This window comes from Tupaia chinensis, unplaced genomic scaffold, assembly GCF_000334495.1.
Source record: "Tupaia chinensis unplaced genomic scaffold, TupChi_1.0 Scaffold145659_1, whole genome shotgun sequence".
Classification (NCBI taxonomy): domain Eukaryota; kingdom Metazoa; phylum Chordata; class Mammalia; order Scandentia; family Tupaiidae; genus Tupaia; species Tupaia belangeri.
Genome location: NW_006205516.1, coordinates 997,392 through 1,023,702, shown reverse-complemented (window position 1 = coordinate 1,023,702; position 26,311 = coordinate 997,392). Strand labels below are relative to the sequence as shown.

The 26,311-nt window shown below is 40.0% G+C and overlaps 1 protein-coding gene and 1 pseudogene across 1 annotated transcript in view; both read right to left on the bottom strand.

Moving 5' to 3' along the window:
* KIAA1210 (KIAA1210 ortholog) overlaps nucleotides 1-25,957 on the bottom strand; it is a 28,561-nt gene extending 2,604 nt beyond the window's left edge. The window contains exons 1-7 of the mRNA XM_027768176.1: nucleotides 25,837-25,957; nucleotides 25,384-25,521; nucleotides 15,882-16,085; nucleotides 12,796-12,901; nucleotides 5,362-9,000; nucleotides 3,901-4,055; nucleotides 738-843 (exon numbers count right to left, since the gene is read on the bottom strand). Of these exons, the coding sequence (XP_027623977.1) occupies nucleotides 738-843; nucleotides 3,901-4,055; nucleotides 5,362-9,000; nucleotides 12,796-12,901; nucleotides 15,882-16,085; nucleotides 25,384-25,521; nucleotides 25,837-25,950 (4,462 nt within the window). The 5' untranslated portion in view covers nucleotides 25,951-25,957. The remainder of the gene's footprint in view (nucleotides 1-737; nucleotides 844-3,900; nucleotides 4,056-5,361; nucleotides 9,001-12,795; nucleotides 12,902-15,881; nucleotides 16,086-25,383; nucleotides 25,522-25,836) is intronic.
* LOC102496122 (proteasome subunit alpha type-6 pseudogene) lies at nucleotides 9,470-10,195 on the bottom strand (annotated as a pseudogene).
* Nucleotides 25,958-26,311: the final 354 nt, after the last annotated feature.

Genomic DNA, 26,311 nt, shown 5'->3' with positions numbered 1-26,311 from the left:
AACTCTTACATACCAGCACATTGTCTTTTCAGCTCTCTATATTTCCCCACCTTGACATCCCTGCTCAGAATATAGAGGGGATGAAACGAGTCTTTTAAATAGTTAAAAACAATTCAGTATCATGGGATCTTTACAGTGGATTATTTTCAACGGTTTCAATGGGGATGTAGAAGGTGAGAGAAAACTACGCTCCATGAACTAGGAAGTGACCTGGTCTTTCCTCTTGCATACCTAGACATAAGAATGTTTTAGTGAGTGACCACAGTTCTGTGCCCAGACAACTTCCTCATGGAGTAAAAGGTTGGAAGACCCCACGAAAGTTACACAATGGACTTACATTAGTCATCATAATTGGATTTCCTAAAATAAGCTATCTAATAGAAGAGCCATGAGAAAATCATGAAGCTGATTTAGTGGGTGAAAGATATGTATAAGGGAGACTTTGAAAAGTTCATGGAAAATAAAATGAAATTACAAGTTCATTTTGGTGCAAAAACATTGAAATGCATGCATATTTTTTTCATAATAGATATCTTCCGTGAACTTTTTGAATATATTAGTCATAATAATTGGGCTTTCCTAAAATAACGTCTGTAACTAATGCAAGAGCCATGGGAAAATCACGAAGCTGATTTTGTGGGTAGAAGTCAATGGATTATCTGAGTTTGAAATTGCATAAGTTTCACAACATTCTGCCAGGGCTGTTTTAGGGGTTATTAGTGTGTGTGCTTTTTTACCTGATTTGGTTGACTTAGGTAGCTTCACCTGTGCCACCTGCTCCTGTTTAGAAACATCAGAAGTTGAAATCTTTTTTGACTGGTTTTCATTCTCAGGGTCAGCTTCCTTTAATATAGAGATGAAACAGAAATCTTGTTATTACTGACATAGAAACAGCATATCACTTATTCAACAAACCCAGGGGTAAAGCTTTTTCCTGGGTACCATGAGTTCAACAATAACCAAAAAGAAAGAGAAAGATATAGACAACAGATCGTTAAGGAAAGAAATGCCTAAGTCCCTTGGTTTTTAATTTACTGTGTAGTTGGAAAAGTCATGAATACATTTTTGTATAGAAAATCTGAAAAATATGTCCTGACTTTTCTGACTACCCAATAGATTCACAAAACCTAAACTGGCTCAGATTTAACATGTTTTAGGGCCAGCAGGTGGCGCAGTGGTTAAGGGCGCTGGACTCCTATATGGCCGACTGCGGTTGAAGTTATGGACCTGGCGGCTTGCTTTCTCTCTCTCTCTCTCTCTCTCTCTCTCTCTCTCTTTTCCTCTCTCTCTCTCTGTCTCTAAATAAATTAAGTTAAATAAACTAATTCTTTTTTAAAAAGTCTTTCATACCTGGAAGAAAAGCATATCTAATTATACAAATATGAGGGTACCTCAAAAAGTTCATGGAAAAATGGAATTAAAGTATGAGTTTATTTTGGTGTAAAACTTTTCTGAAATCCATGCAAAGTTGTTTTGCATAATATACATTTTCCATAAACTTTTTGAAGATGCTTCATATTATAAACAAGGTAACAAAAGAATTTCACCTGAGAACAACTTTTTCCTCTAGTACCTCATCAGTGCTCAGCACACAAACAGAAGGTGACAGTCACAAATAAATCTCATCGGTTCATTGAAGTTGAATTCCAGAAGATTTCTACTTTGCAAAACTTGCTGACCTATGTCTTGGGGCACTCCTAGCCTTAGAAAGTGATTGGGACCAGCAGTTAGTGTAATGGCTGTGTCACTGGACTCCCATGTAGTTGACTGTGGTTCAAGTCCTGGACCTGGCAGCTTAAACTCACGCCGGGCACATGTGCGTGTGTGCCCAAGATCCCGAAAGGAGAATAGAGGAGAAGGGAGGATTGTGGTGTGGCCATCCTCCCTGGGGGGGTGATTTCTCACTTTCTGTCTCTCTGTCTCTCTCTCTCTGTCTTTCTGATGAGTGCACGCACACTATAGCAAAAACCTCTACAAAATTAAAAAAAAAGAAAGTGACATAACTGTAGGCCTTTTCAAAACTGTACAGTTCAAGTTTTTCAAATTAACCTCTACACAACTGGTTTAAATAATGAGTTTACAGATGCTAGTGCATTTCCCTGACAAAAATCTTTAATCTTAAACCCTGTGTGATCCTGCTCACTAAATACTAGTGATGAAAAAAGTATCTGTCTTTAAAGCAAAGTGTTAAACAGGTCCTCACAAGGTCGTTTAACAAATTTAGTGCGACTTAAAAGTATAGGAACATCACCCAGGATTTGAGTTCCAGCTCTGATGGCTTACATGCAGAGTGGGCCACAGGGTGGGGTGGGGTGGGGTGGGGAGGAGCACATTTTTTTTTTCCTCTCTCTCCCTCATGCATCCTTTGCTATTAAAAAAAAAAAGAAAAAAAACTAGGAAAATACAAATATAGTAACTTAGACATATCAATGGATACATACATTTTATATGTTTTCTTGAATCGGTTTTCTGCAGTTTTTTTTTTCTTTCTTTCTTTTTAGGTTTTTGCCATAGGGCACATGCACTTTCCAGAGAGAGAGAGAAAGACAGTGAGAGGGAAAGTGAGAAATCACCCCCTGGGGGGATGGCCACACCACAATTCATTCTCCTCCATTTTCCTCTCAGGATTTTGAGCTTGCACGTACATGCAACAGGTATGATTTTCAATCTGCCAGGCCCAGGACTCAAGCCACAGTTGACCATGTAGTAGTCCAGCACCTTAACCGCCATGCCACCTTCTGATCCCAGTTTTCTGTTTTTATTTTTTTAAATGTATTATTTCTTGTTTTAATTTTTAAAGTTTATTTCTTTGATGAGTGAGAGAAAGAGATAGGAAGATAGAGACAGACAGACAACACTCCCTATAGGGTCTTGATGTCATGATTCCTCTTCAGCATTGCCAGTTCCAAATCATGGGAAAAAAATGTGCACAGCATACTCAGGAAGGTCTCCAGACTCAAACCTGGAACCTTCCCATGTGGGTCGGCCTCACTAAGCATCACACTTAATGCTGCACCATCTGGCCCAAGTTGTCTGCAGTTTTGACAAGAGTGGAGCAAGTCATCATCCCATTGTCCCTGATCCACAGGTACCATTAGCTTAGCTCATCACATAACATTTTTTTAACCTACAAGTAGGTGCCATACAAAATCAAATGAATGTATAGAAATCCAAACATCAAACACATAAAGGTAAACTGTTGTTTACTGATTCAGAAATGTACCCAAAAGTGAAATGTTAAATTAAAAAAAATAGTATTATTGTGGGGCCAGCAGATGGCATAGCGGTTACATTGCTGGACTCCCACATGGTTGACCGCAGTTTGGTCCTGGGCCTAGGGGCTTGAAACTCACACCGGGCATGTGTGCTTGCATGCCCAAGATCCTAGGAGGAGAATGGAGGAAAAGAGATTGTGGCACGACCATCCCCCCTGCAGGTCATTTCTCACTTTCCCTCTCACTGTCTCTGTTTCTTTCTCTCCAGCAAGTACACACACCCTAAGGCAAAATCCTCTCAAAAAATAGTATAATCATTTGATTTTATTTACAAAAATGCATATCTATATTTATAGGCTTAAAATATTTATTAGTCACTGGATTCATATTCCAATGGTTACCTTTCTTTATGACTTACTCCCTGTAGTTCTTAATAAGTTTGATGGAAACCTGTTCTAGAATATTTAGGATGAGATTTACAGATGCTCCCCATATTTGCTACTTTTAACAAACCCTTTAAGAGCATAAAACAGTGCCCATTGATGTAAGTACAAAACAAATCTTTTGCCCTGAAAAGTCCTCTTGCCATGATTTATGCTCTCAAAGAGAGCATAGTTCACAGTAGAAGCTTAGTCAATGGCTCCAAAAACTTTTGGAGTGTTTTCTGGGGTGCCCCAGGTCCTACCCCGTATCTCGGCTCATCCTTGGTTATAGGGCCGCTCTTGGCTTTTGATTCTTTCATAAAAACATGGGTGTGGCAACTCCTCTGCCTCTGTTTCACCATGGTTATCCATGCTGGCTCTGAGACGGCATACCCGGACTGTCGACCAAGAGGCTTTCCTGAAAAAAAGCAATGAAAGCTGTTAGAACTAAAGTGAGGCAGCCAGGGCATTGAGCCTGGCTGGGGCTTACCCACAATAATGTCCCAGACATAATCTTTATTCATTTCTAAATGAAAATAAGCAGCTATTAAGTAGAAAGGGCCTCCTCCTTCTTTTGTGCCCTCCCTACAACCAGGCAAGGCAAGAGTTCCTTGTGTAGTTAAGTTGTACTTCAAATCCCGTCTCTTTATTGAACCCTTTCCTTCCCTTTTCCATCTCTCTTCCCATTCCCAAATCAGGGTAGGATAATGGATGCCAAGTAGGCTGGAAAAATTTCTAAGAGGCCAATGATTCAGGTCATAGATGTCATTCCTCTTAACTCCAAAGAAGCTCTTGTTACTTCATAGTCCCTTATACATAGTGGCTTATACAGGACTAAATGATGGTGAATATGAAGGTACAAAGGTTTCAGGAGAGAGTAGTGCTCAAAAGATCACCTAGCTTTTGATTCTTAGACATTTCAGGTGAGCGAAGAAGCTGTACAAGTATATTTGTAATAAATTAAGATTTTAGGCTGAGAGTCTGAACATTGTTCCCTATTAATAAGTTGGTCTTAAAAAAGTCAATAACAGGGGCTAGCCTTGTAGTCTAGAGAGCCAGATTTCACATGGCTGGTTACAGACCAAATCCTGGCCTTGGTGGCTTGAAAAACCCACTTGGTGTATGTATATGTATGCCTAAAATGCTGATATGATGGAGAAACAGAGGAGAAGGGATTGTGGTATGATCATGCCCCATTGAAGGAGTTCGAGGAGAAGGGATTGTGGTATGATCATGCCCCATTGAGGGAGTTCTCTCTCTCTTTCTCTCTCTCTCTCTCTCTCTCTCTCTCTCACAGACACACACACACACACACACACATGTTATCCCTTGGCAATAAAAAAAATCAATAACATTTTGATGGAGAAGGGCCTAATACATGTAAAAGTATTTTGAGAAAAATATATAACTCCATCCAAATGTAAGTTGTACAGTAAGTAGGGAGGAAATGGAAGAGAAAAATGGTCATGTATCTATTATGGAATGTGGAGGGATGTCCAGAGGTGAATCTTTTTAAGAAAGAGAAGACTCAAAATTCACCGCCTCCAAATTTATTAATCTAGAATGGGATGCCATCTGCCCCCAAACCTAAAAGTCAGCCCTATAAAGGCAACAACTCAGTAGGCAAGGCTAGGGCCAATTTCAAGACCCATTCAAGGCTTTGCTTGCCAGGTTTTCCCTCCACTAGGTACCCTACTTTATATCTAGAGAGAGAAAAGTCTCACCTGGGATCTTGTAAACAGGTTGCTTCTTGGCTGTGCCTTCACATTTGGGTCTGCTCTCTTGCTTCTCTCCAGAATCAGACATTTCGGTGAGTTTCTCTGCAGTGTCCAGGAGTGCCTTAGAAGGGCTTCTGCTTCGGCGTTCTTTACCTTCAGCAGATGTAACTGGGCCTACGGGCAGTGAAGGAATCTGGGTAGAGTTATCTTCATTCTCACTCTTATACTTCAGTGAAGAAGGGATTTTTCTTAGTCGGACTCCAAAAAGGTTTTCAATATCAGCCTCATTGGTGGGTAGGTTTTGAGAGCTGTTATCTCCATCACCACTCTCAGAAACTATCTTCTTAGATAAAGTGCCTCCAGAAGTGGATGCTTGCCAGGCAGGAGGATTGGTGAATTTCCCAGGTTTGGTAGCAGGGAGCAGGGTGCTCTTAGTGAGGTCTTTGGAACCTTGGCTGTGTTTGTTGGTTTTGTTTGGTAGGGACCAGCTACCAGGATTGCTCTCAGAAATGGTTCCCTCAGCAGCAGCACTTGTGGAACCTGAATTAACCTGTGGCTGATATTCAGGGTCTCCAGAAGCCTGGAAATGGTGACTAGGAGACAGGTGCTCCTCAGGACCGCTCCGCTCTACAGGTGTATTAGCTGAGCACATTGAGAACTTCTGTGGCTGGAATTCAGACCCTTCCAAGGCTTGTGAAGGGCGTCTGAGAGACAGCTGCTCTTCAGAACTCTTCCATCCTTGAGGAGAGCTGTCAGACACTGAGGTGACTTCTTGCCAGTACTCAGGCTTCCCTGAGGCCTGGGACAGCCGTCTGGGAGGCATCTGTGCTTTAGAACTGCTCCACTTCATAGGATCATTCTCCAAATACAAGGAAACTTCTTGTGATTCTTCAAGCTTCTTCAAGGATTGGAAAGGACGCTTGGTAGGCAATATCTTCAAAGTGCCTCCCTCGGGGTCAGCACTCTTTTCATCTGAGAAAACATGGTGCTCGACTTTAGGCTTCAAAAATGGTTTGGAAGGATGACTTAGAGGCGGAATGTCTGCATAAGTGCCCCTTTCAGTAGCAGAACTCTCTGAAAAGATCTGCTGTGCCATAAACTTCACATATGATCGGGAAGGCTGTCTAGGAAGCTCCAACTTCTTAGAAATGCCTTCGACAGCAGTGTTCTGTAGAATTGTGGATATTTTCTCAATGTTAGAGCTCACTGAGGACTTGGCAGGATATTTGGGATGTAGTGGATTCCCAAATATTCCCCTCTCAACGGCAGCACTCTCAAAACTTGTGGAAATTTGCTGGACTTTACATCTCACAACAGACTGGGGAAGATGTCTGGCAGACTGCTGCTCTGTAGAAATGTCCTTCTTCATGGCAACATTCTCTGGACCTGCAGAGATTGGTTGCTTGACTTCTGGTGTCATCAGGGCCTGAGAAGACATTCTGGAAGGGGTCAGCTCCACAGAAATGTCTCTTTCTGTAGCAGTGCTCTCTGGACCTGCAGAGACTTGTTGCTCAAATTCAGGGTTCACCCATGACTGGAAGATGTGTCTGGAAGGTGTTGGCTCCACAGAAGCACTGCATGTTGTAGAAGTGCTCTCTGAATCTATAGTAAATGTCTGTGACCGCAATTTAGGCCTCACCAAGGGCTGGGAAGGGACTCCGGAAGACTGCTGCTGCTCCACAAAGATGTCCTCATCTGCAGTGCTTTTTGATATTTGCTGAACTTGAGGATTCATCAGGGACTGAGGAGAATATTTGGGGAGCAGTGGCTCCACAGAAATTACTCTCTCAGCAGCAATACCCTCTGAACCTGAGAACATGTTTGGTTGAACTTCAGGGTTCATGAAGGGCTGAGAATGAGGCTTCAGTGGTGGTGGCTCCATAGAACTGATCTCTTCAACAGCCATGCTCTCTGGAAATGAGGACGTTTCTTGTTCCACTTTTGGGTTCGCCTGTGACTGGAGAGGGCGTCTGGGGGGCCTTGGCTGCACAGAAATGTTCCCCTCAGTATCGGTACTCTCCGTACCTGCAGAGAGCTCAACTACTGGTCTCATCAGGGACTGAAAATGATGCTTGGGAGACAGTGCTGCCATAGAAACAACCCTTTCTGTATTTGTAATTTCTGATTCTGAGGAGGATTGCTGCTCATCTTTAGGCCTCATTTGGCACTTAGAAGGCTTTCTGGGAGGCAGTGACTCCACAGAAATGACCCTCTCAGCAGCAGTGCTCTCTGGACCTGCAGAGACTTGTGTAAATTTAGGGCTCACCCGTGGCTGGAAAGGGTGTGTGGGAGGCATTAGCTCCACAGACTCACTCCATTCAGCAGAAGTGCTCACCAAACTCGAAGAGACTTGTTGCTGAACAGTAGGCCTCACAATGGGCTGAGCAGAGTGTCTGGGAGTCAGTTGCTCCACAGAAACACTCAACTTTTCAGAAGCGCTCTCTGAAACTGAGGAGACTTCTTTATAGTCTTTGGGCTTCCCTAAGGCCTGGGCTGGTTGTCTGAAAAGTGGCTCTTCCTCCGAGCTGCTCCAATCCTCAGTACTACTGTACTTTTCAACATAATTATTTGATTCTGCAGAACCTTCTTCATCTTCATACTCCTTTAAATACTGGGAAGGGCATTCTGGAGTTAGCTGCTCCTCAGAGCTGCTTAATTCCACAATAGAACTTCTTGATTCTGAGTAGATCTCTATTTCATCTTCAAGCTTCTCCAATGACTGGGAAGAGTGACTGGGAGCCAGTTCCTCAGAACCACTCCCCTCTTCTGAAGTACTCTTTGAATCTGAGAATTTTTCTTCAGCTTCAGACTCCCCCAAGAACTGGGGAAGGCTTCTGGTAGAGAGCCTCTGTGCAGAAATGCCTCCCTCCACCATAGCACTTGTCATATCCAAAACACTTGCTGTAAAGGACTGGAGAACTTTCTCAGGAGGCTTTTTCTTGCTTATAGTTGGGATATCCTGGCTTGACTCCATTTTGAATTGGTCATTTTGCCACCCAAGACTGGAAGCTTCTTCTTGTTCTGACTGAATATGAGAAGGATCCATAAATGCCTGATCCTCTGTTGCCACTGAGAGAATGGCTTCTTCTTCGGTCATAGAAGGGCTTTCCACTCTTGGTAACAGAAAAGCTTTGACTTCTCTCTTCTTGGCTCCAGAAGCCCAGTCTTCATGATATGATAGTGGACTACCAATCATAGACTCTTCCATGTCTTCAAGAATGGGTTGTGGTGTTGATGCTTTGCTGGCTTCAAAATCTATGCCAACATTTCTCTTTCCCAGGACATTCATATCTGAAAGAAACTCCTGAGGAGTAGTGGTTTCTGCTTGTGGAGTTGTGGGCTGCTCCATGACTTGCTTTTCCAAGGTTAGGTGCCAGTAATGAAAATCCCTGGCACTGATATCTTTAGGTAAGGACCCAGCTCTACTGCTCTGGCCAAGTCCTTGACTGAATTGTTTAAGGCTTCTTCCTTTGGATCCACACTCACTCACTCCTGAAGCACCTGATCCTTTTCTTCTACGTCTTCGTCCATATGCTGCTGACACGGGGTAACCCAGACTCGCAAAAACATCAGTGTTTTGAGCCTGATATGTTGTCTTCTTATCATCGACCTCAGTTTTCTTGCTCTGTACCTGACTCAAGAGACCTGTACCAAATAGAAATTAGGAAAAGAACGATATGTATATTTTTTTTATTTCCTAAAATAAGAATACTCTGACCTGGCTCAACAGGTACCTTTTTGCTACTGAATCACCTACTATGAAGAAGCAGCTGTTCAAAAGACAGAGAGCAACTTGGTCACACTGGCCTCCGGCGGTTGGAAATCTTTTAATCAAAGGGAAATCCCAGTTCTGTGAACTGATTCCGGGGTTGACTCATCACCATTTAATCAATAGTTTGGTCCATCATTAGGTGTGAGACACATAAAAAGCTATTTTTTAAAAATTTTTATTTTCCAAAAGCACTGCTTTTATTTATATAGAGTCCTAATCACTTCAGCAGTAGGAGGAGTGGAAGAGGTTCCTTTTACAATCCAGGGTCCTCCATATGTTTGTTTGTTGTTATCAAACACACAGGCAAATGGCATCATGGATTTGGTAAACTAATGACAATGTTTAGTCTCTCTCTGCTAGAGCCACAAGGTGAGCATCAATCTCTGCTTCTATAAGAATCCTGGATTTAGGATTTTCAACTGTAACTACTCCAACTTCTATTTCTGAAGGTTTGAAATCAATTGACAGAACAGTAGAGAGGCATGTAACTGCAGTTTCCACTGTCTGTTCAAATGTCCAATCAAATTTCTTCACTTTTTTTCAACAAAGCTGGTTGACTCAGTTTGTTTAACTCCTGGGCAGTAGCTTTAAACGCACAGTAGTAACCTGCAGGATCACACTTGTACACCTGAGGACCTTGTTCTTTATCTATACCAATTAATATCATACAACAACCAACTCAGCATTCTGTGTGTAGACCTGAGAAATATCAGCAATTCTTTTACACAGCATGTCCACAGGAATCTCATAACCATACTTGTATTTCCAATTAGCTGCCTCATAGCGTGCCCTCTGTACCTGGGATCGGCTGTCAGCTGTCATTCCTGTCATCACACAGCCAGTGTTTTTAGTTATCTTGAATAAGTGAATTGCTGTGCTGGAATCCAATAATTTGTCAGGAACTTTTTTCTGTGTGACAATTACTGCACAGTCTTTCCCTCTCACAGCTACTGATGTAAGGCCACCCTGGTTAATAGCCCTGAAAGCATATTCTACTTGGTAGAACCAGCCCTCGGGTGAAAAAATGGTAATGTGGTGGTCAAAACTAGAGCTGGAACCGCGGGACATGTTGGTGCATCCACTACTTCCAAGTACAATCTCTCCGAAAAGTAAATTTTGAACTTGTGACAATGATTATTTTTGAGGAAACTGGGGCGGGGATAAGAATTTTTTATTTTCTAATCAGTGTTTCTATTTTATATTTAATAGTTATTGAAACTGCTTGAAATTTCATACCATGTGTATGTATTGCTTTATTGTAAGCTCATTTCAAGCAACCTTTGATAAACTAAATATACAAATTAAGTTGGACAGTTATTTCATGTTTTTGCAAGAAAGTATTTCATATGTGTGTTCAAAGACAGGATTTTCCTAAACATATTTTCCCATGAAAACTAACATTGTATTAGTTATATACATATGTATTGCTTTATTTTTAGGAAAGTATCAACAAGAGTTATCTGCAAGGTAAGATTATCACCATTTTTCTTCTATTCCTCTTATGTTAAACATAAGAGGAAATACATGCAAAGCAATTCTTAGAATGCCTTAACTAGTGCATTGGTTTATAGGCTTCAGGTCAGGCAGAGATAGCAGTTGCTCCTCTGTAGTATTTTTTCTTTTTCTTTCTTTCTTTCTTTCTTTCTTTCTTTCTTTCTTTCTTTCTTTCTTTCTTTCTTTCTTTCTTTCTTTCTTTCTTTCTTTCTTTCTTTCTCTCTTTCTCTTTCTCTTTCTCTTTCTCTTTCTTTTTCTTTCTTTCCTCTCTATTTTTTAAGAGCTTTTATGCTATAGGGCATGTACACTTGCTGGAAAGACAGCAAGCGTGAAACTACCTCCTGGGGAAATGGACATGCAGCAATCCCTTCTCCATTCTCCTCTTGGGATTTTGGGCACACATGCACACGAGCCAGGTATGGGATGCTAACCACAGTCAACCATGTGGGAGTCCAATGCCTTAATCACTACACCATCCACTGGCTCCTCTATCTAGTACTTTTTCTAAGGAGCACAGGACGTTCTCCAGGTGGGAGGGTCCCTCACTGCTTTTGCTCCCTCACCATCCACTACATACCTAGGTCTATCTAGTGGTTTCCTACCCAGAACATATCACTGAGAATAGCTGGTGTTCCATAGAACTCCCATTCTATGGAAATGGACCAAAGCATTTGCCCCCATGAGTACTGACTCAGTTCTGTCTTCTGTGTATACAAGAGACAACTGAAAAATAAATCTGCAAAAGGATGAAAGATTACTCATTTAATCTTTCCCTTTTGGTTCAAGATAGTTTTGTCAGTTTTCATGGGAAAATGTGTTTAGGGAAATCCTGTCTTTGAACGCACATATGAAATCCTTTGTGGCAAAAACATGAAATAACTGTCCAACTTAATTTGCATAACTGGAATCTTGTTTTAACAAATATTGTTTGAAATTAGATTGCCGTTAGCTGGAGCCAACATCCACATATGCACACACACAAAAATCACAGAGAGATTTTCACTCTGGTGGTATTTGTTGTTTGGGGATTTGATAGATTTGGCTGCCAAGAACTGCTATCTGTAGCTGCCCAATCCCTCTTTGCCTTTGGATATGGGTATTAGTCTCATTATTAACACAAGACCTTTTATCTCTAATGGAAGAGAAAGGCAACTTTAAAAAATTAATTTTTTTGTTGGGACCAGTAGTTAGCCTAATGGCTATGTCGCTGGACTCCCACGTAGTTGACCGCGGTTCAAGTCCCAGACCCGGTGGCTTAAACTCACGCTGGGTGCGTGTGCATGTGTGCCCAAGATCCCGAGAGGAGAATGGAGGAAAAGGGATTGCGGCGTGGCCATCCCCCCTGGGGGGGGTGATTTCTCACTTTCTGTCTCTCTGTCTCTCTGTCTGTCTGGTGAGCGCACGCACCCTGTAGCAAAAACCTCTTTAAAAATTAATTTTTTTTGTCAATTATATTATTCTTGTCTGCTTCTATTGTTGATGAAGAATACTGAAGATGAGGGACGAGGAGATGGTGGAATGGTTATGCTGCTGGACTCCCATGGAATCAACTGTGGTTCAAGACCAGACCTGGTGGCTTAAAATTAACACCAGGTACATGTATGTGCATGCCAAAAATCCTGAGAGGAGAATGGAGAAGAAGGGATTGTAGCATGGGATTGTGGTGTGCCCACCTACCCCCTCGGGGGGGTGATTTCTCACTTTATCTCTCTGTCTCTCCAGCAAGCGTACACACCCTATAGCAAAAATCTTTCTAAAAAATAAAAAAGAATACTGAAGGAAAACTTCCTGGTTGTACTCTGATCTCTGGGCTCATTAAAGAACTCAGCATGTATGGGGGAGTTTCAAAAAGTTCATGGAAATGCAGATTATGAAAAATACTATACACAGATTTCAAAATGTTTTGTATCAAAAAAAAAACCCTGTACTTTAACTCCATTTTTCCTTGAATTTCTTGAAGTTCCTTTTATGTACATTCACCTCAGAAAGCATTCAACAAATTTACAAAGAAACAAAAATAACACTGGTTGGAAATTCATTTAGATAAAATAGGAATCCAGGTATGATTCTTCACCTAAATCCCACACAAACAGCAATTGTATTAATTTGGCAGGTTATATGGAGAACCACCTATAGTATATAGTTCAGAGTGAGAGTGATGAAGATGTGCCCACCTGTACTGTATCTTTTCAGCTTCTTTTGGTCAGTTTCTTCTGCTTTGGTTACACGATTTTCTTCAGAAATTAGTGGAAAGCTTGGCTCATCCTGCTTTGGCTTCACCTAAAACAAGGAAAGAGCTTGAAACCCACTTAAACTGCTTTCCACCTACCCCAGCATGATTTCCAAAGAAAGAAACATCTGGAAAAAAGTCCTCGATGCCAGTAAGTCAAAACACCATTAGAGATGAAAGTTATTTCCAATGGCGTCTGTCAAGAAGTCCTGAGTGTTCATTTTACCTATTGGAAGTGGTTCATCTGGATTTGGAATTTATAATCTTTGGGTCACATGCTGCAGGAATCTGTCTAAAGCACGCAGAAACTATAGAAACAATGGAAGGTCATAAATCTGAAAATGGGGTTGTTGAGCCTGACAATAATCATGCCTTGGCAAGATTGGAATTCTCAGATTTGCTTCACCAGACCTGTGGACCAAATTCAAATTCCATTTGGCTTCTTTTCAGCAAATTTAGTGAAAGCATGAATTATGTCTTTTCAGCTCAAAAGAGGAAAGAGGATTGGGGTTCTCTTGGGAGGGAAGAGAGAAAAAGATGAAGGGTTCAGCCCTGATATTGAATGAGCTGAAATTGGTTTAGTATAAACAAGGTTTTCAGATAATTACAGGGCAACTCTGGAAATGTCAGCATAGCACTGCACTGAACAGTGCCTAGAAAGTGTAAGCCCTTTCAAGCATGCATCTAAAGACAAATGTGCAACCCTTTTTTCTCCCACCCGAAGTGCCTATGCAAAAAGACTCAGGTCAAAGTAATTTATTTTTCAGTAAATGAAGTTATATAGACCTGGGCTCAAATCTCTTCTCCATCATTTACTTGCTGCGTGACCTTGGGTCAAATTAATCTCTCAATTTCCTTGTCTACATTTATAAATTAGAAATCAGAAGAAACCTCTTATGGGAATTACAAATCTAAAAAAATTCCAGAGCAGGGAGAAATTGGTGGCAGCCTCTGGGTCAGAAATAATCCTGGACCTTCTAATATTCATTCATGGGTCAGAGAGAGAGGCACAGGGAAGAAGCAGATGTCCCAGCCTTCTCAGAGGGTGTTGTCCAGGCCTTTTCTCAATTAGGCTATGCAGCAGAAAGAATGTCAGGAGGATTACATTAAGTTTACCCTAGCCAAAATCCCTCATCTCCCAGTTTGTGATGAGGTGTCCAGGGAAAAATCCATGAATAGAGTTTAGCACCTAATTGGGCACCCTTTGCTTGACACCAAACTAAGGAGCTCCTCTCTTGGCTACCAAGACATCCTGGGTTTCCGTCCTCCTCCAACTGTTCTTTCAACCTTTATTTTGTCCACTTTCTAAAGCAAAGTTGAGATGTCTAAGCTAGAGGCAACATGGTGGGATGAAAAATGTACTGGGCTGGAATTCAGAAGATGGGATTCTGGTCCAGTTCTGCTACCATCTTGGTGTCTGACTTTGGGCAAATGCTTGCCTACTTGTGCTTTAATATACTTCCCTATAAAATGCTAGTATGACACAATCTTTTCTCTTTTTTAGAGATATTTTTGCTATAGGGTGTGTGCACTCACCAGAGAGACAGAAAGTGAGAAATTGCCCCTCCACCAGGAGTAATAGCCACGTTGCAATCCCTTTTCCTCCATTCTTCTCTCAAGATCTTGGGAATGCATTCATACGTGCCCAGCATGAGTTTCATGCCACCGGGTCTGGGACTCAAACGTGGTTGGCCATGTGGGAGTCCAACAACATAATCGCTACACCATCTGCTGGCCCCAACATAATCTTTTAGTTTCTTCTAGCTCTGATTTATAGGCTCTAACTTTTAGCCTGGAATTTCTGTGGAATTGATTATTTGACCAAAGTGAATTTTCTAGCTAATCAATACATCCTTTTAAACACTAAACATCTCTTCATTCTTAGCTTTCAGTTACTTTCACTTTAGTGAAAATCTTTTCTAAAGTATTACTTCGCTGTTTTTTTGAACAGGGATCAGGGAACGATCAAATTTTTTCATAATGAAGATAAATAATAAATATGAGTTACTATTGGGTCACTGGGAAAGTCATGATGTATTTTTTCTATGTCTTCATATGCAAAAATGTGTCATGACTTTTCTGACAATCCAATATATTGGACTAAATACAATGTGGTCATGAGGGACCTATTGAAGTGGGCAAAGTTCTTGATCCTCTGTATACTAAATGACCCCAAATGGTTTCTGTCATCTCTCTCTGCTACCCACTGTCACTTCTCTTAGCTGTCAAGTCTCTGAGTCTGAACTGTAGCCACATTTTTAACATGGGATGGGGACCACATTGTAATGGCGTAATGGTTACATCACTGGACTCCCATGTAGTCAACAGTGGTTCAAGCCCCAGTGGCTTAAACTCAGACCAGGTGTGTATGCATGCATGCCCAAGATCCTGAGAGGAGAAGGGAGGAGAAGGGATTGTGGCATGGCCTTTCCCCAAGTTTCTTGCTTTCTGTCTCTCCATATCTCTTGTGAGCGCATGTACCCTATGACAAAGATCTCTCAAGAAGGAAAAACAAAAGGAAAAACAAATATGGTATGTTTGCCTAAGTACAGCTGTGCCAGCTAGAAAGTCACATGGAAGAATTTAGTGACATCCATGTGGAGATCTTTGAAGGAGTTGACAGCTGAGTTCTGAATGTTTGGAGTTTCTGGGAACCTGCCATCCAAATGAGTGTAACTCTTGGATCTCATCTAATTCATAACCAAGATAATCTTGTTCTGGGTTAAGACTGAATATTCTCTACAAAGAGAGCTGAGGGACTTTCCCGATGCTAAGCCTATAATGCAGTTTCTGGGTTGAAGTCACCGTGTTTTCTTCACTTCCCCTTTATATGAGTTATAAATGGATAAGACACCCCATCCCATTAATGCAAATTCGCTCACCCCTCTAGAGGTGTCAAACCCAGGACAGTGCTCTAGAAGTTGCCATCCCTACTTAGCATATGGTGTCCTAAACCATACCACTTTCCTAGGAGCAGTTTGCAAAGATTGGAACACATCTTTTCTTATCCAGGTCTCTTGAAAGACTTACAGGCGCTTGACGATTCTTCTTCTTCTTTTGTTTCCTGGGATTTAAAGCCATCTTGTGTCGAGCAGCTGAAGAATCCAAACAGCCCTGGGTGGTGGCTGGGGTGCTGAAACCAATGGGCATCTGGGTGCTGCCAGGAGAGGCAGACATGGCAAAGGCAGCCGAGGACTGTGAGTGATCAGGTCCAGATGATAGCTCAGAGAAGCTCTGAAGAGAGTGAAAGAAAATGAACAAGTCAATCCATATGCTGTCACTGGTCTCAAAAGCTGAAAATTCTTCTGACTGAAGAATTCCTAAAGAAGAAATTCATTATCTTTTTTCCTACATTTCTGGTTAATAAGCTCATTAGCGGTGAGCTCAATGCTCTTACTAGTTCCTTTACAGATGAAAACAAGAAACAGAATTTGAGTTGTTCCCTGATTAGAAAGCACTCAGGGGTGCCCCACTGCCCTCTGGATAGAAATACCACTATTTAAAAGTTTTAGCTCTGTCACTTCATAACCCCCTTCCCTGCATTGTTTTTCTCCTAGTAACTATTTTTTTTAATGGTCAGAGGGCATATGTGCTTCCTAGAGAGAGAGAGGGAGAAAGTCTCCCCCACTTGGATGTGGCCATGGCACAATCCCTTCTCCTCAGTTTTTCCATTCTGTTGAGATTTGGGGCATGTGAGCACACACACTTGTATTTTTCAAGCCACCAGGGCTAGAATTCGAACTACAGTTGGCCATGTGGGATCTAACCATTAGGCTATGGGCTGAGCCCTCTCCTGGTCACTGTGCATTTTCTAACATACTATACATTTTCCTTATTTATTTTGTTTCTTGTCTATATCCCCCAGTACAGTAAAAACTCCATGAAGAAGGTTTTCATCTGTTTACTTACTACTGTATCCCCAGCACCTTGAACTGGGCTTGTTCTATAGTAGTTGCTGAATAAGTATTTGTTTTTTAAAGAATTATTTATTTAATTCCATTTGTTATTGTTATTATTATTTTTAATTTGACCAGAGAGAGGCAGAGAGAGAGAGAAAGGGAAAGGGAGAAAGCAAGCCACCAGGTCTAGGACTTGAACCATGGTCAACCATGTGGGAATCGAACACCTTTAACCACCTTGCCACCTGCTGGCCCCCTGAGTAAGTGTTTTTGAACTGGAGAAACCTTCCACCAGATGTTGCCTTTCTGAGATGTCAGACCAAGCTCCTCTAGTTCAATATACCATTTTAGTTATTCTTCCTGAGCCTTTACTAGCTCACGCCAAAGGTAGAAGAAGAAAGACAAGGAGATCTATAGATCTGGAAACCTTGACAGGATACCATGCAACTTGCTTTGCATGAAAGTTAACTTACAATGCCTAGACAGTAAGTAAATATATACTTAATAAACAAATATTATAATTCAGTTAACATACAAAACCTTGTGATATAAACACTACAGACAAAAGCAGTGTTTACTTTAGCAAAACTCATTCTATAGTGTAACAAAAAAGTCAAGCTCAGCAAAAATTTAGCCGTTTCTATATCGAGTATGTTCAGAATATTATTTATCTGTTTCTAGAAACATCTAAATTAATAAAACTAACTTAGAAGAAATAGAAAATATAAATAATATTATAACCCATAAAGATATTGACTCAGTAATTAAAACTTTTCAACAAAGAAAAGACGATGATTAGATGGTTTCACAAGCGAATTCTACCAGAATCTCTTTTTAAAGAATTATTTCATTTCACTTTACTTATTTTATTTTATTTGACTAGAGAGGGACAGAGTGAGAGAGCAACAGATAATTCTACCAGAATTTTAAACAAAAACAAACACCAATTCTTCACAAACTTTTCCAGAAAAATAAAATACTTTCGAACTGATTCTGTGAGGCTGGCATTATGAAGAAAGTAAAGGTAGATAAAAAGGATCACAGAAAAGCATGATGTACGTTGATATCCTTTATGAATATATATGTAAAAAACACTAGCAAATCACATGCAATATCATATTGGTGTGATCATACATCATGATTAAGTGGGATTTATCACAGGATTGCAAAAATGTTTCAACATATGAAGAATCATATAATATGCACTTTAATAGAATAAAAGAAAAATATTACACTAACTTCCCAATTGATGCAAAAAATATATTTGACAAAATCCAATACCCTTTCATGGTAATAATAATATTTAGTAAACTAGGGATAGAAGGTATATATGAAAAACCCACAGCTAACATCATATTTACTAGCGAAAGACTGAAAGCTTTCCCCAAGATCGAGAATAAGACAAAGATGTCTACTTTCACCACTTCTATCCAACATGCTACAGAAAGTTCTAGCCAGAGCAATTAGGCAAGAAAATGAAATGAAAGATTTCTTTCTTGGAAAGAACAAGCAGAACTATTTCTATTCTCAAATAACAGACAGAGAAAATTGTAAGGAATCTCCATAAATCTGTAAGAGTTCATGAATGAGTTTATCAAAGTTGAAAGATACAAGATCAATACACAAAAATCAGTTATAGTTCTATATACTTGTAGTAAATAGTATAAAATAGAAGTTAAGAAAACATTTTCAGCATAAAAAAGAATAAAATACTAAAGAACAAATTTAACCAGGGAGGTACAAAACTCAAACATTATAAACTACAGAACACTGATCATAGAAATTTAAAAAGATCTAAACAAATGGAAAGACATTCCATACTCATGGATTAGAAAATTCATGTTAAGATGGTGATACTTCCCAAAGTGATCTATAGATTCGATATAATCCCTATTGAAATCCTGTTGGGTCTTTTTGAAGATATGGAAAAGCTGATTGTAAAATTCATATGGAATTGCAAGGGACCCTGATGAGCCAAGACAATCTTTAAAAAGAACAAAATTGGGGACCATCAGATGGTGTAATGGCTACGTCACTGGACTCCCATGTAGTCGACAGTGGTTTGAGTCCCGGACCCGGTGGCTTAAACTCATGCCAGACACATGTGCATGCATGCCCAAGATCCCGAGAGGAGAATGGAGGAGAAGGGATTGTGGTGTGGCCATCCCCCTGGGGGGTGAATTCTCACTTTCTGTCTCTCTGTCTCTCGCTTTCTGGCAAGCATGTGTGCCCTATAGCAAAATACCTTTCAAAAAAAATCGAGGGACTCACAATTTGCAGTTTCGAAACTGATTACAAAACTGCAGTCATCAGAACAGTGTGGTACTGGTATAAGGACAGATTTATAGATCGATGGAATAGAATTTAGAGTCCAGATATAAACCCATTCACCTTGGCAAATGAGTTTCAACAGAGGTACTAAGACAATTCAATGGGAAAAGAATGGTCTTTTCAACAAATAATGCTGGGACAAGTGTACCCATATGCAAAAGAATGAAGTTAGACTTCATCTCATACCATATACAAAAAAAAATTAACTCAAAATGAATCAATGAGCTAAATATAAGTGCTAAAACTCTTAGTAGAAAACATAGGATAAAATCATCATGTTTTTAGATTTGACAATTAGATATAACACTAAAAGCACAAATAAAAAAGGAAAAAAATAGATAAATTAGACTTCATCAAATTTGTTTTAAAAAATTTGTTCATCAAAGAATACTACCAAGAAAGTAAAAACATTACTCACAGAATGGGGGAAATAGTTATGGATCATATTATTTGACAAGAGTCTAATATCCACAATATAAAAAGAACTCCTATAATTGAACAACAAAAAGACAACCCAATTAATGAATGGGCATAGAAGTTTAATAGACATTCCTCCAAAAAATATATATCCAAATGGCCAATAATCACATGAAAAGATGCTTAATGTCATTAGTCACTAGAGAAATGCAAATCAAACCCACAATGAGATACTATTTCACACACACTAACATGACCACAATAAAAACAAAAAGGAAAATACAGAATGTTAGCCAGGATGGGGTGTTTTTGGAACTCTCATTTATTGCTGGTAGGAATGTAATATAAAGTAGTATTGCTGCTGGGGAAAACAGTTTAGCTATTCCTCCAAAAACTAAACATAGAATTACCACAGGATTCAGCAATTCTGCTCTTGAGGAATATGTCAAAAGAATTGAAAACAGGTGTTCAAACAAGAACTTGTACATAATGTTTATAATAGCACTATTCGCCAATAGCCAAAAGGTGAATAGGACACAACTGTCCATCAATGGATGAATGGCTAAACAAAATGTAGCACGATGGAGTATAATTCAGCTGTAAATAGAAATTAAGTACTGGTACATGCTACAGTGTCAATGAACTTCACAATCATTATGCTATGTAAAAGAAGCTAGACACAAAAGCCACATACACGTATGATTCCGTTTATGTGAAATATCTAAAATAGGCAAATACATTATTGAAAGCAGATCAGTTGCTGTCAGGGAGTGATGGGAGACAGGAATGCTAGCTGAATGTTTCTTTTTTTAGGACAGAAATGTTTGCTATAGGGCATGTGCACTCGCCAGAGAGAGACAGAGAAAGACAGAGAGACAGAAAGCAAGAAATCACCCTCCCCGGGGGGGGGGTGGTGGGAATGAGTGACACAATCCCTTCTACATTCTCCGCTCGGAATTTTGCGCATGCATGCACATATGCCTGGCATGAGTTCTAAGCCACCGGATCTGGGACTCAAACTGTGGTTGACTAAGTGGGAGCCCAGCAAGGTAACCATTACGCCATCTACTGGTCCCTAAGTGAGTGTTTAATAGGTACTGAGTTTCCACTTGGGAGAAACAAGCAAGTTCTAGAGAGAGAATAATGGTGCTAGTTGTGGATGTATGTAATGTCACTGAATTGCACACTTTAAAATGGTTAAAATGGTAAAATTTATATTATCTGTATTTTACCATAATAAAATATGTTAACTAATTCAATCCTTCCACCAATTCCTACTGTCCATACCAATTCGGTATTCTACAAAACACACTTATATTTATAGATTAAATCCTTAAATCAGTGAGTATCCATCAACCTACTCCTAGTCTGTGCTTTAACTTTGATCCTAATCAGATTGTATTTTGACATAGCTAACTGAAGACTGTTTCCTCCTAAAGGATTTTTTAACATCAAAACAGAGTTTTGTTCTGATTGGCCAATTATCTTTATTATATATTATGTTTCTGTTTATTTTTCAGATTCCAATAGTAATTGTTCTAAACTCTAGTTTACTCTAAAATCCTTTTCAAATTCAACAATCAATTAAATTAAACATACATTAGTTTGGAAATAGAAGTGTTGACATAGGTTCAATCTACTAATTTACCAACTGTCAATAGATATTTGGTTGGCAAACCTAGATATATGAAGTATACACATGGGGCCAGCAGGTGGTGTGGTGACTAAAGCACTGGACTCCAACATGGCAGACCGCTGTTTCACTCCTGATTTGGCAGCTTGCTTTCTCACATTCCCTCTCTTTCTTTCTCTCTGTCTCTCTCTGGTGAGCATACATGCCCTGTAGCAAATTAAAATAATAATAACAGGGGCCCGCAGGTGGTGTGGTATTAAGGGTGCTGGACTTCCACATGGCTGACTTTGGTTGGAGTACTGGACCTGGAGGTTTTCTTTCTCACTTTCTCTCTCTCTCTCTCTCTCTTTCTCACTCTGTCCCTCTCTGGTCAAATTAAACTAAATAAGCAAATAAATATGTATCTATTAAACAATACTACATGCTCTAACCTTTGATATTTGGGATTTTAAAGGTGTAGAGGCTTTGCTTCAGTAAAAATTTCTACTTTTAGGGATCAGCAGGTGGCATGGTGGTTTAGGGTGCTGGATTCCCACATGCCTGACCACAGTTCAAGTCCTAGACTTGGTGGCTTGCTTTCTCACTTTCCCTCTCTCTCTTTCTGTCTTGCTCTCGCTCTCACTCTGTCCCTCTCTGGTCTAATTTAAATAAATAAATAAACAAAGCTAAATAAAAATAATTATTTAAAAAATTATATTTTTAATCTACATGAATAACTGAAAACATCTATAAACTATTTTTTTTCCTGGAATACTGTCTTTCATTGCTTATAAATTAGAATGGTGACTATTTGGTTTGTAGAATGGGATGGAAAATGTAAACCATGGTGCAAATCACAAGCCAAGAATGGTTGCTCTTTCCTCAAATATCCCCTAGTGTCAAACTACATACAGCTCAAGAAAATAGGACACAAGAAGAAAATTAGGCTTCTGACCTTGTGTCCCCCACCTGTCCCTTAGGATGAGGTTAGTACTCACCCTCTCTGTCAAATTCTTGTGTAGTGAAGCCTTCCTTTGTGGGTCGTTAGGTGACTCATCATCAATAGAGATTTCTTCAAAGTCTTTAGGAATTGTGTGTAATAGGATAAGAGGTGGGCTGATTCTGGGTTGGCATGGGTGCATTGTTGGGATCTAGCAAAAGGGAGGATAGGAGGAAAGAGAACTTGTGTGCTTGCTTCCAAGTTACTGGTATTCTCTTGTGTCTCAATGGCTGAAGGACTAAGAACTCAAAGTGACAAAAGTAGACCCAGGAAATAATCTCCTACCTCTCTGTCTGTACTTCTAGTATCTATTCAAAGCAAAATCTAATAGCCTTTACTATAGGTTTGCTAAAAGGTTGCTGCACACGTTTTCCAATCTCCAAAGACAAACTTCAAACTGCTTGTTTTATCAGAAACAGAATCCTGGTGCTATCTCCTAACCGATACTAACTGTAAATGCTATTTGATTCACATCTTTGTTTTAATTTTGGCCATCTCTTTGGAAATCCAGCTTTCAGAGAGGTGAGTCTTTGGAATATGATCTGGGCTTGGCATCCAAACAACGCTCCTTGCTCTTACTATTCCAAGAACTGTCTGAATTGGATTTTGACCATGTTGGTTGCTTATCATAATCCCATCAAGACTGATTTTCTGTGATTGAAAAAAAAGAAAATCTATGAAACTAGTCCTAATTTCCTAAGGGGATAAAAATGGATCATTCAGATTTTCCTTGTGGTTCAGCATTGCAGTTTGAAGATGATTGCCCTTTTGATATGGATCAAGATCCCTGATCTTTAACAAATACTACTTAAGCATCTAATGGAAGGTAATGTTTTACCTTCCATTTCAGGAACTGAACTATGACAAAGAACAAAATAAAAGAGTCATGCTTCCATTGAAAGCCCCACTGAGCTCAAGACAGATGACTTTCAGGCACTAAAGTCAAAGAAAAGGTGCCACAGAGAAGGTTTGCCAAGTTTTTGACCCTGGGGTACTTCTGGTCAGGGTATTCAGTGTCCCCTTATTACTACCAGGCCCCATTGAGGGTTCTTGGGAAGAGGCCAGATCAATCATTCCCCAAGCCCATCTCTAATAGTAATGATTATGATAATGACAAATAATGTTTACCAAGAGCTTATCATGTGCCAGACAGGGAGTACTCTGTAGATGTATCTCATTTAAACATCACAACAATTCATTGAGGCATTTGCTATTGTAGTGTCCATTTGACCCACGGGAAAATGAAGTTTGAGAGATGACATAATGGGTCCTAAGGCTCTCAGTGGCAGAATAAACATTTGAAAGGTCTTCCCAGCTTAATTGCCCATGTTCTTAATTATTGTGTATTCCTGTCTCCTAAGTATAACAGCCAAGAAGGGGAATACTCATACTGAAGGCCCAATTCAGGGAATTTGAGAGCAACAAGAACAGATGGCATGCTTGCTTCAGAGGGCTGCAGAAGGAAAATTGGACCTATAAGCAGTAAGAAAAACTGCTTTGCATCTGTATCTTGAACAACTAAATTCAATTTGATCGAATACTGGAAAGATGTTAATAATCTGCTGTTACATCTTAGCTATTTGTGCTCAAATAAAGAAAACATACAACATCTCAAAGAATAATCTAGGCACCTACATTCCTAACATTTCTTACAGGACATCAGGTGAAAACCTGGGAGCTACATGATAAAATTGGCTTAGTCTCAATATTTGTGACAAAACTGTATACCTGGATCTCTTCTCTCACAATCTCCTGAATGTTGCTCTGAATGTCACTTTATCTATTAAGAATTCTTCCCCTTCAAGGGAGCCAGCCACTGGCCAATTTCATACCTGTTCAAGCTTCTAAATAGCACTGGGTGCCAAGACTGCTGATTTAATGGTATCCACTACCCTGCCACTTGGGGTTGTCAACTTTGCACTTAAGGGAAGTTGCCTACAAAGGCCAATCTGGTTGTTGATGACTTGGATCTTATTACCACCCTATGCTGTATTCATCCCTGTTCTCCAAAGGAAAACCTAAAGAATCAGGCCAAAGGTGTGAAGTGTGAAGTGGGCCCAAACTAAATATATAATAGCCAGAAGTTGCCTTTGAGCTATTGTGGCTTCCCCTACCTTCTTCGTTGTGAGAAATTACGCCCCTAGAATCTTTTCCTTTAATTAAAAACAAACAAACAAAAAACAACTTTTCTTTTTTCCAAATGAACTATCTCTGATACAAAAGTCTCTCTGAGATTGCCAGGACTCAGAGAGCAAGGAAAAAGGCAGAAGTCTAGGAAACAGTGTCTCTCCTTCTGAGTGTGAAAAATCGCCCCATGGCATTTAATCATGGTCACGGAGTGCCAGGAAGAGTTGCTATGGAAGAAAGCGAAAGCTAATGTGGATATTTAAAATTGAAAAGTTCATGGAAGTGACTTCTCCTATTGTAATACAAGAAGGCAACAGTGTGCTGACCCTAGAGGTGACTTTACAACCATAGGTTAGCTCCACTAGTGACTATCTCAGTGTTTTCTTCTCCCTCCTTCATGGCCAATGGACCCAATAGACCTTCCACACACAACAAAGAAACCAGAGTTAGAGATATGCAGTCTTAAGCAGGCATGTTAGAAATAAGCCCCAAATACCTTCTGCCAGATGCAACATAATTTGCTCTCCAGTACAGAAGGACCTCCTTCTTGTGTGGTATTATTAGTTATTATAGTGGAATCCTTGGGTATAATCCCACCCACAGACTGTGGTAAGGAAGAAAGTAGCTGCTTGGAGCTGTCTCCATGGCAGTATCTCCAGCTACCCCTGGAACATTTCTGGATGAGAGCTTCAGAAGAATCTGACTGGCAACAGATATCTCCCATAAATTAGGATTAACTGGAGGTAAGAGATGTCCTATGTGCATGATGTATTTTATGGGTGCAAAAAGTGTACTGTTTTCCCTGTCTAGGCAGGTACAAAGAAGTGGAGCACCTTAGAGACTGGAAAAATGGAAAGACCATAGGTTTTAAGGTCAACACACCTAAATCAGATTTCCAAGTCTACCACCTACTACCTGGGTGAGCTTGAGTAATCTCTTTAACTACTCTGAGACCTCATTCAATACTCACAAGCAACTCTTTGAAGTAGATATTAATATTATATATAGCTCTTGTACATGAGGAAAGGAAGGCTCAGAAGAGTTCAGCAACTAACTTAAGGTCACATAGCCAGTAGGTAGCAGAATAAAACTTCAAGCATAGATCTGACTCAGCTGCCCATGCTCTGAACAATTTCACTCTATTACCTCAGTAATCTCAGAACCCCCAATCCAGATTCCACTTCTGGGTATATATTGGGGTCCCATTCCAAATACAGCTCCAGACACAGCTCCATGCATATCACTACTCCCAGTTCTAGGCAGACTTCTGGAAGCAAGAGATATCTGTTGAAGAGAGCAAAACTCAGTTGGTATGTTACCATAGAAACAGTGGAACGTCACTGCCAAAATAATTAAAGTGTTCTTAAGGTGTGTTAAATGACTGTGGTAATACTCATGCAGCACTTCATGCTGGGCAATAGGTAAGCATGTTATTCATGTATACATTCTCTCATTCAATGCTTACCAAGACCTGATGGGTACAACAAGCTAAGGAGCAGGGCCAACTTCTTTCTTCCTTTTGTGGTGGGGGGGGATGAGTAGAGGTAGGGAATGAAAGAAATAGTCTAGTTAGGCACCGATGCTCAAGTCCACTATTACCTGTTGAAATCTGCCTTGCTGAGATTCTGTAGAAGTGCACCTTTCACTTGCTGGTCTTTCAGACTCAGTCTCCAACATGAAGATGCTGTCATGGGATAAGGCTTTGTTTCCCATGCTTCTCTTGGGCCTGAAAATAAAGGAAAGGTCTTATAAAAGCAGCCCAAGGGCCATAGGAATGAAAGAAAAAATGTATATTCATAGTCCAGCCTACCATAGATACCTCAGAAGAATAGTAGGGATGCGTATGTGCTGACAACAGAAAGTTGTCCGTAAGATATTAGGTGAAAAAAAAGACTATTATGATCTCATTTAATATAGCTGCATATATTACATATATACATAGTTTATATTCAAAGAATAGTCTGTAAAGATATCCACTAAATTGTTAGTCGTGGTTTCCTATGAGAAAAAGCACTAGACACAGGAGGTGGATTTTCATTTTCTTTTTTTGTAAAAGAATTATTTTATTTAAATT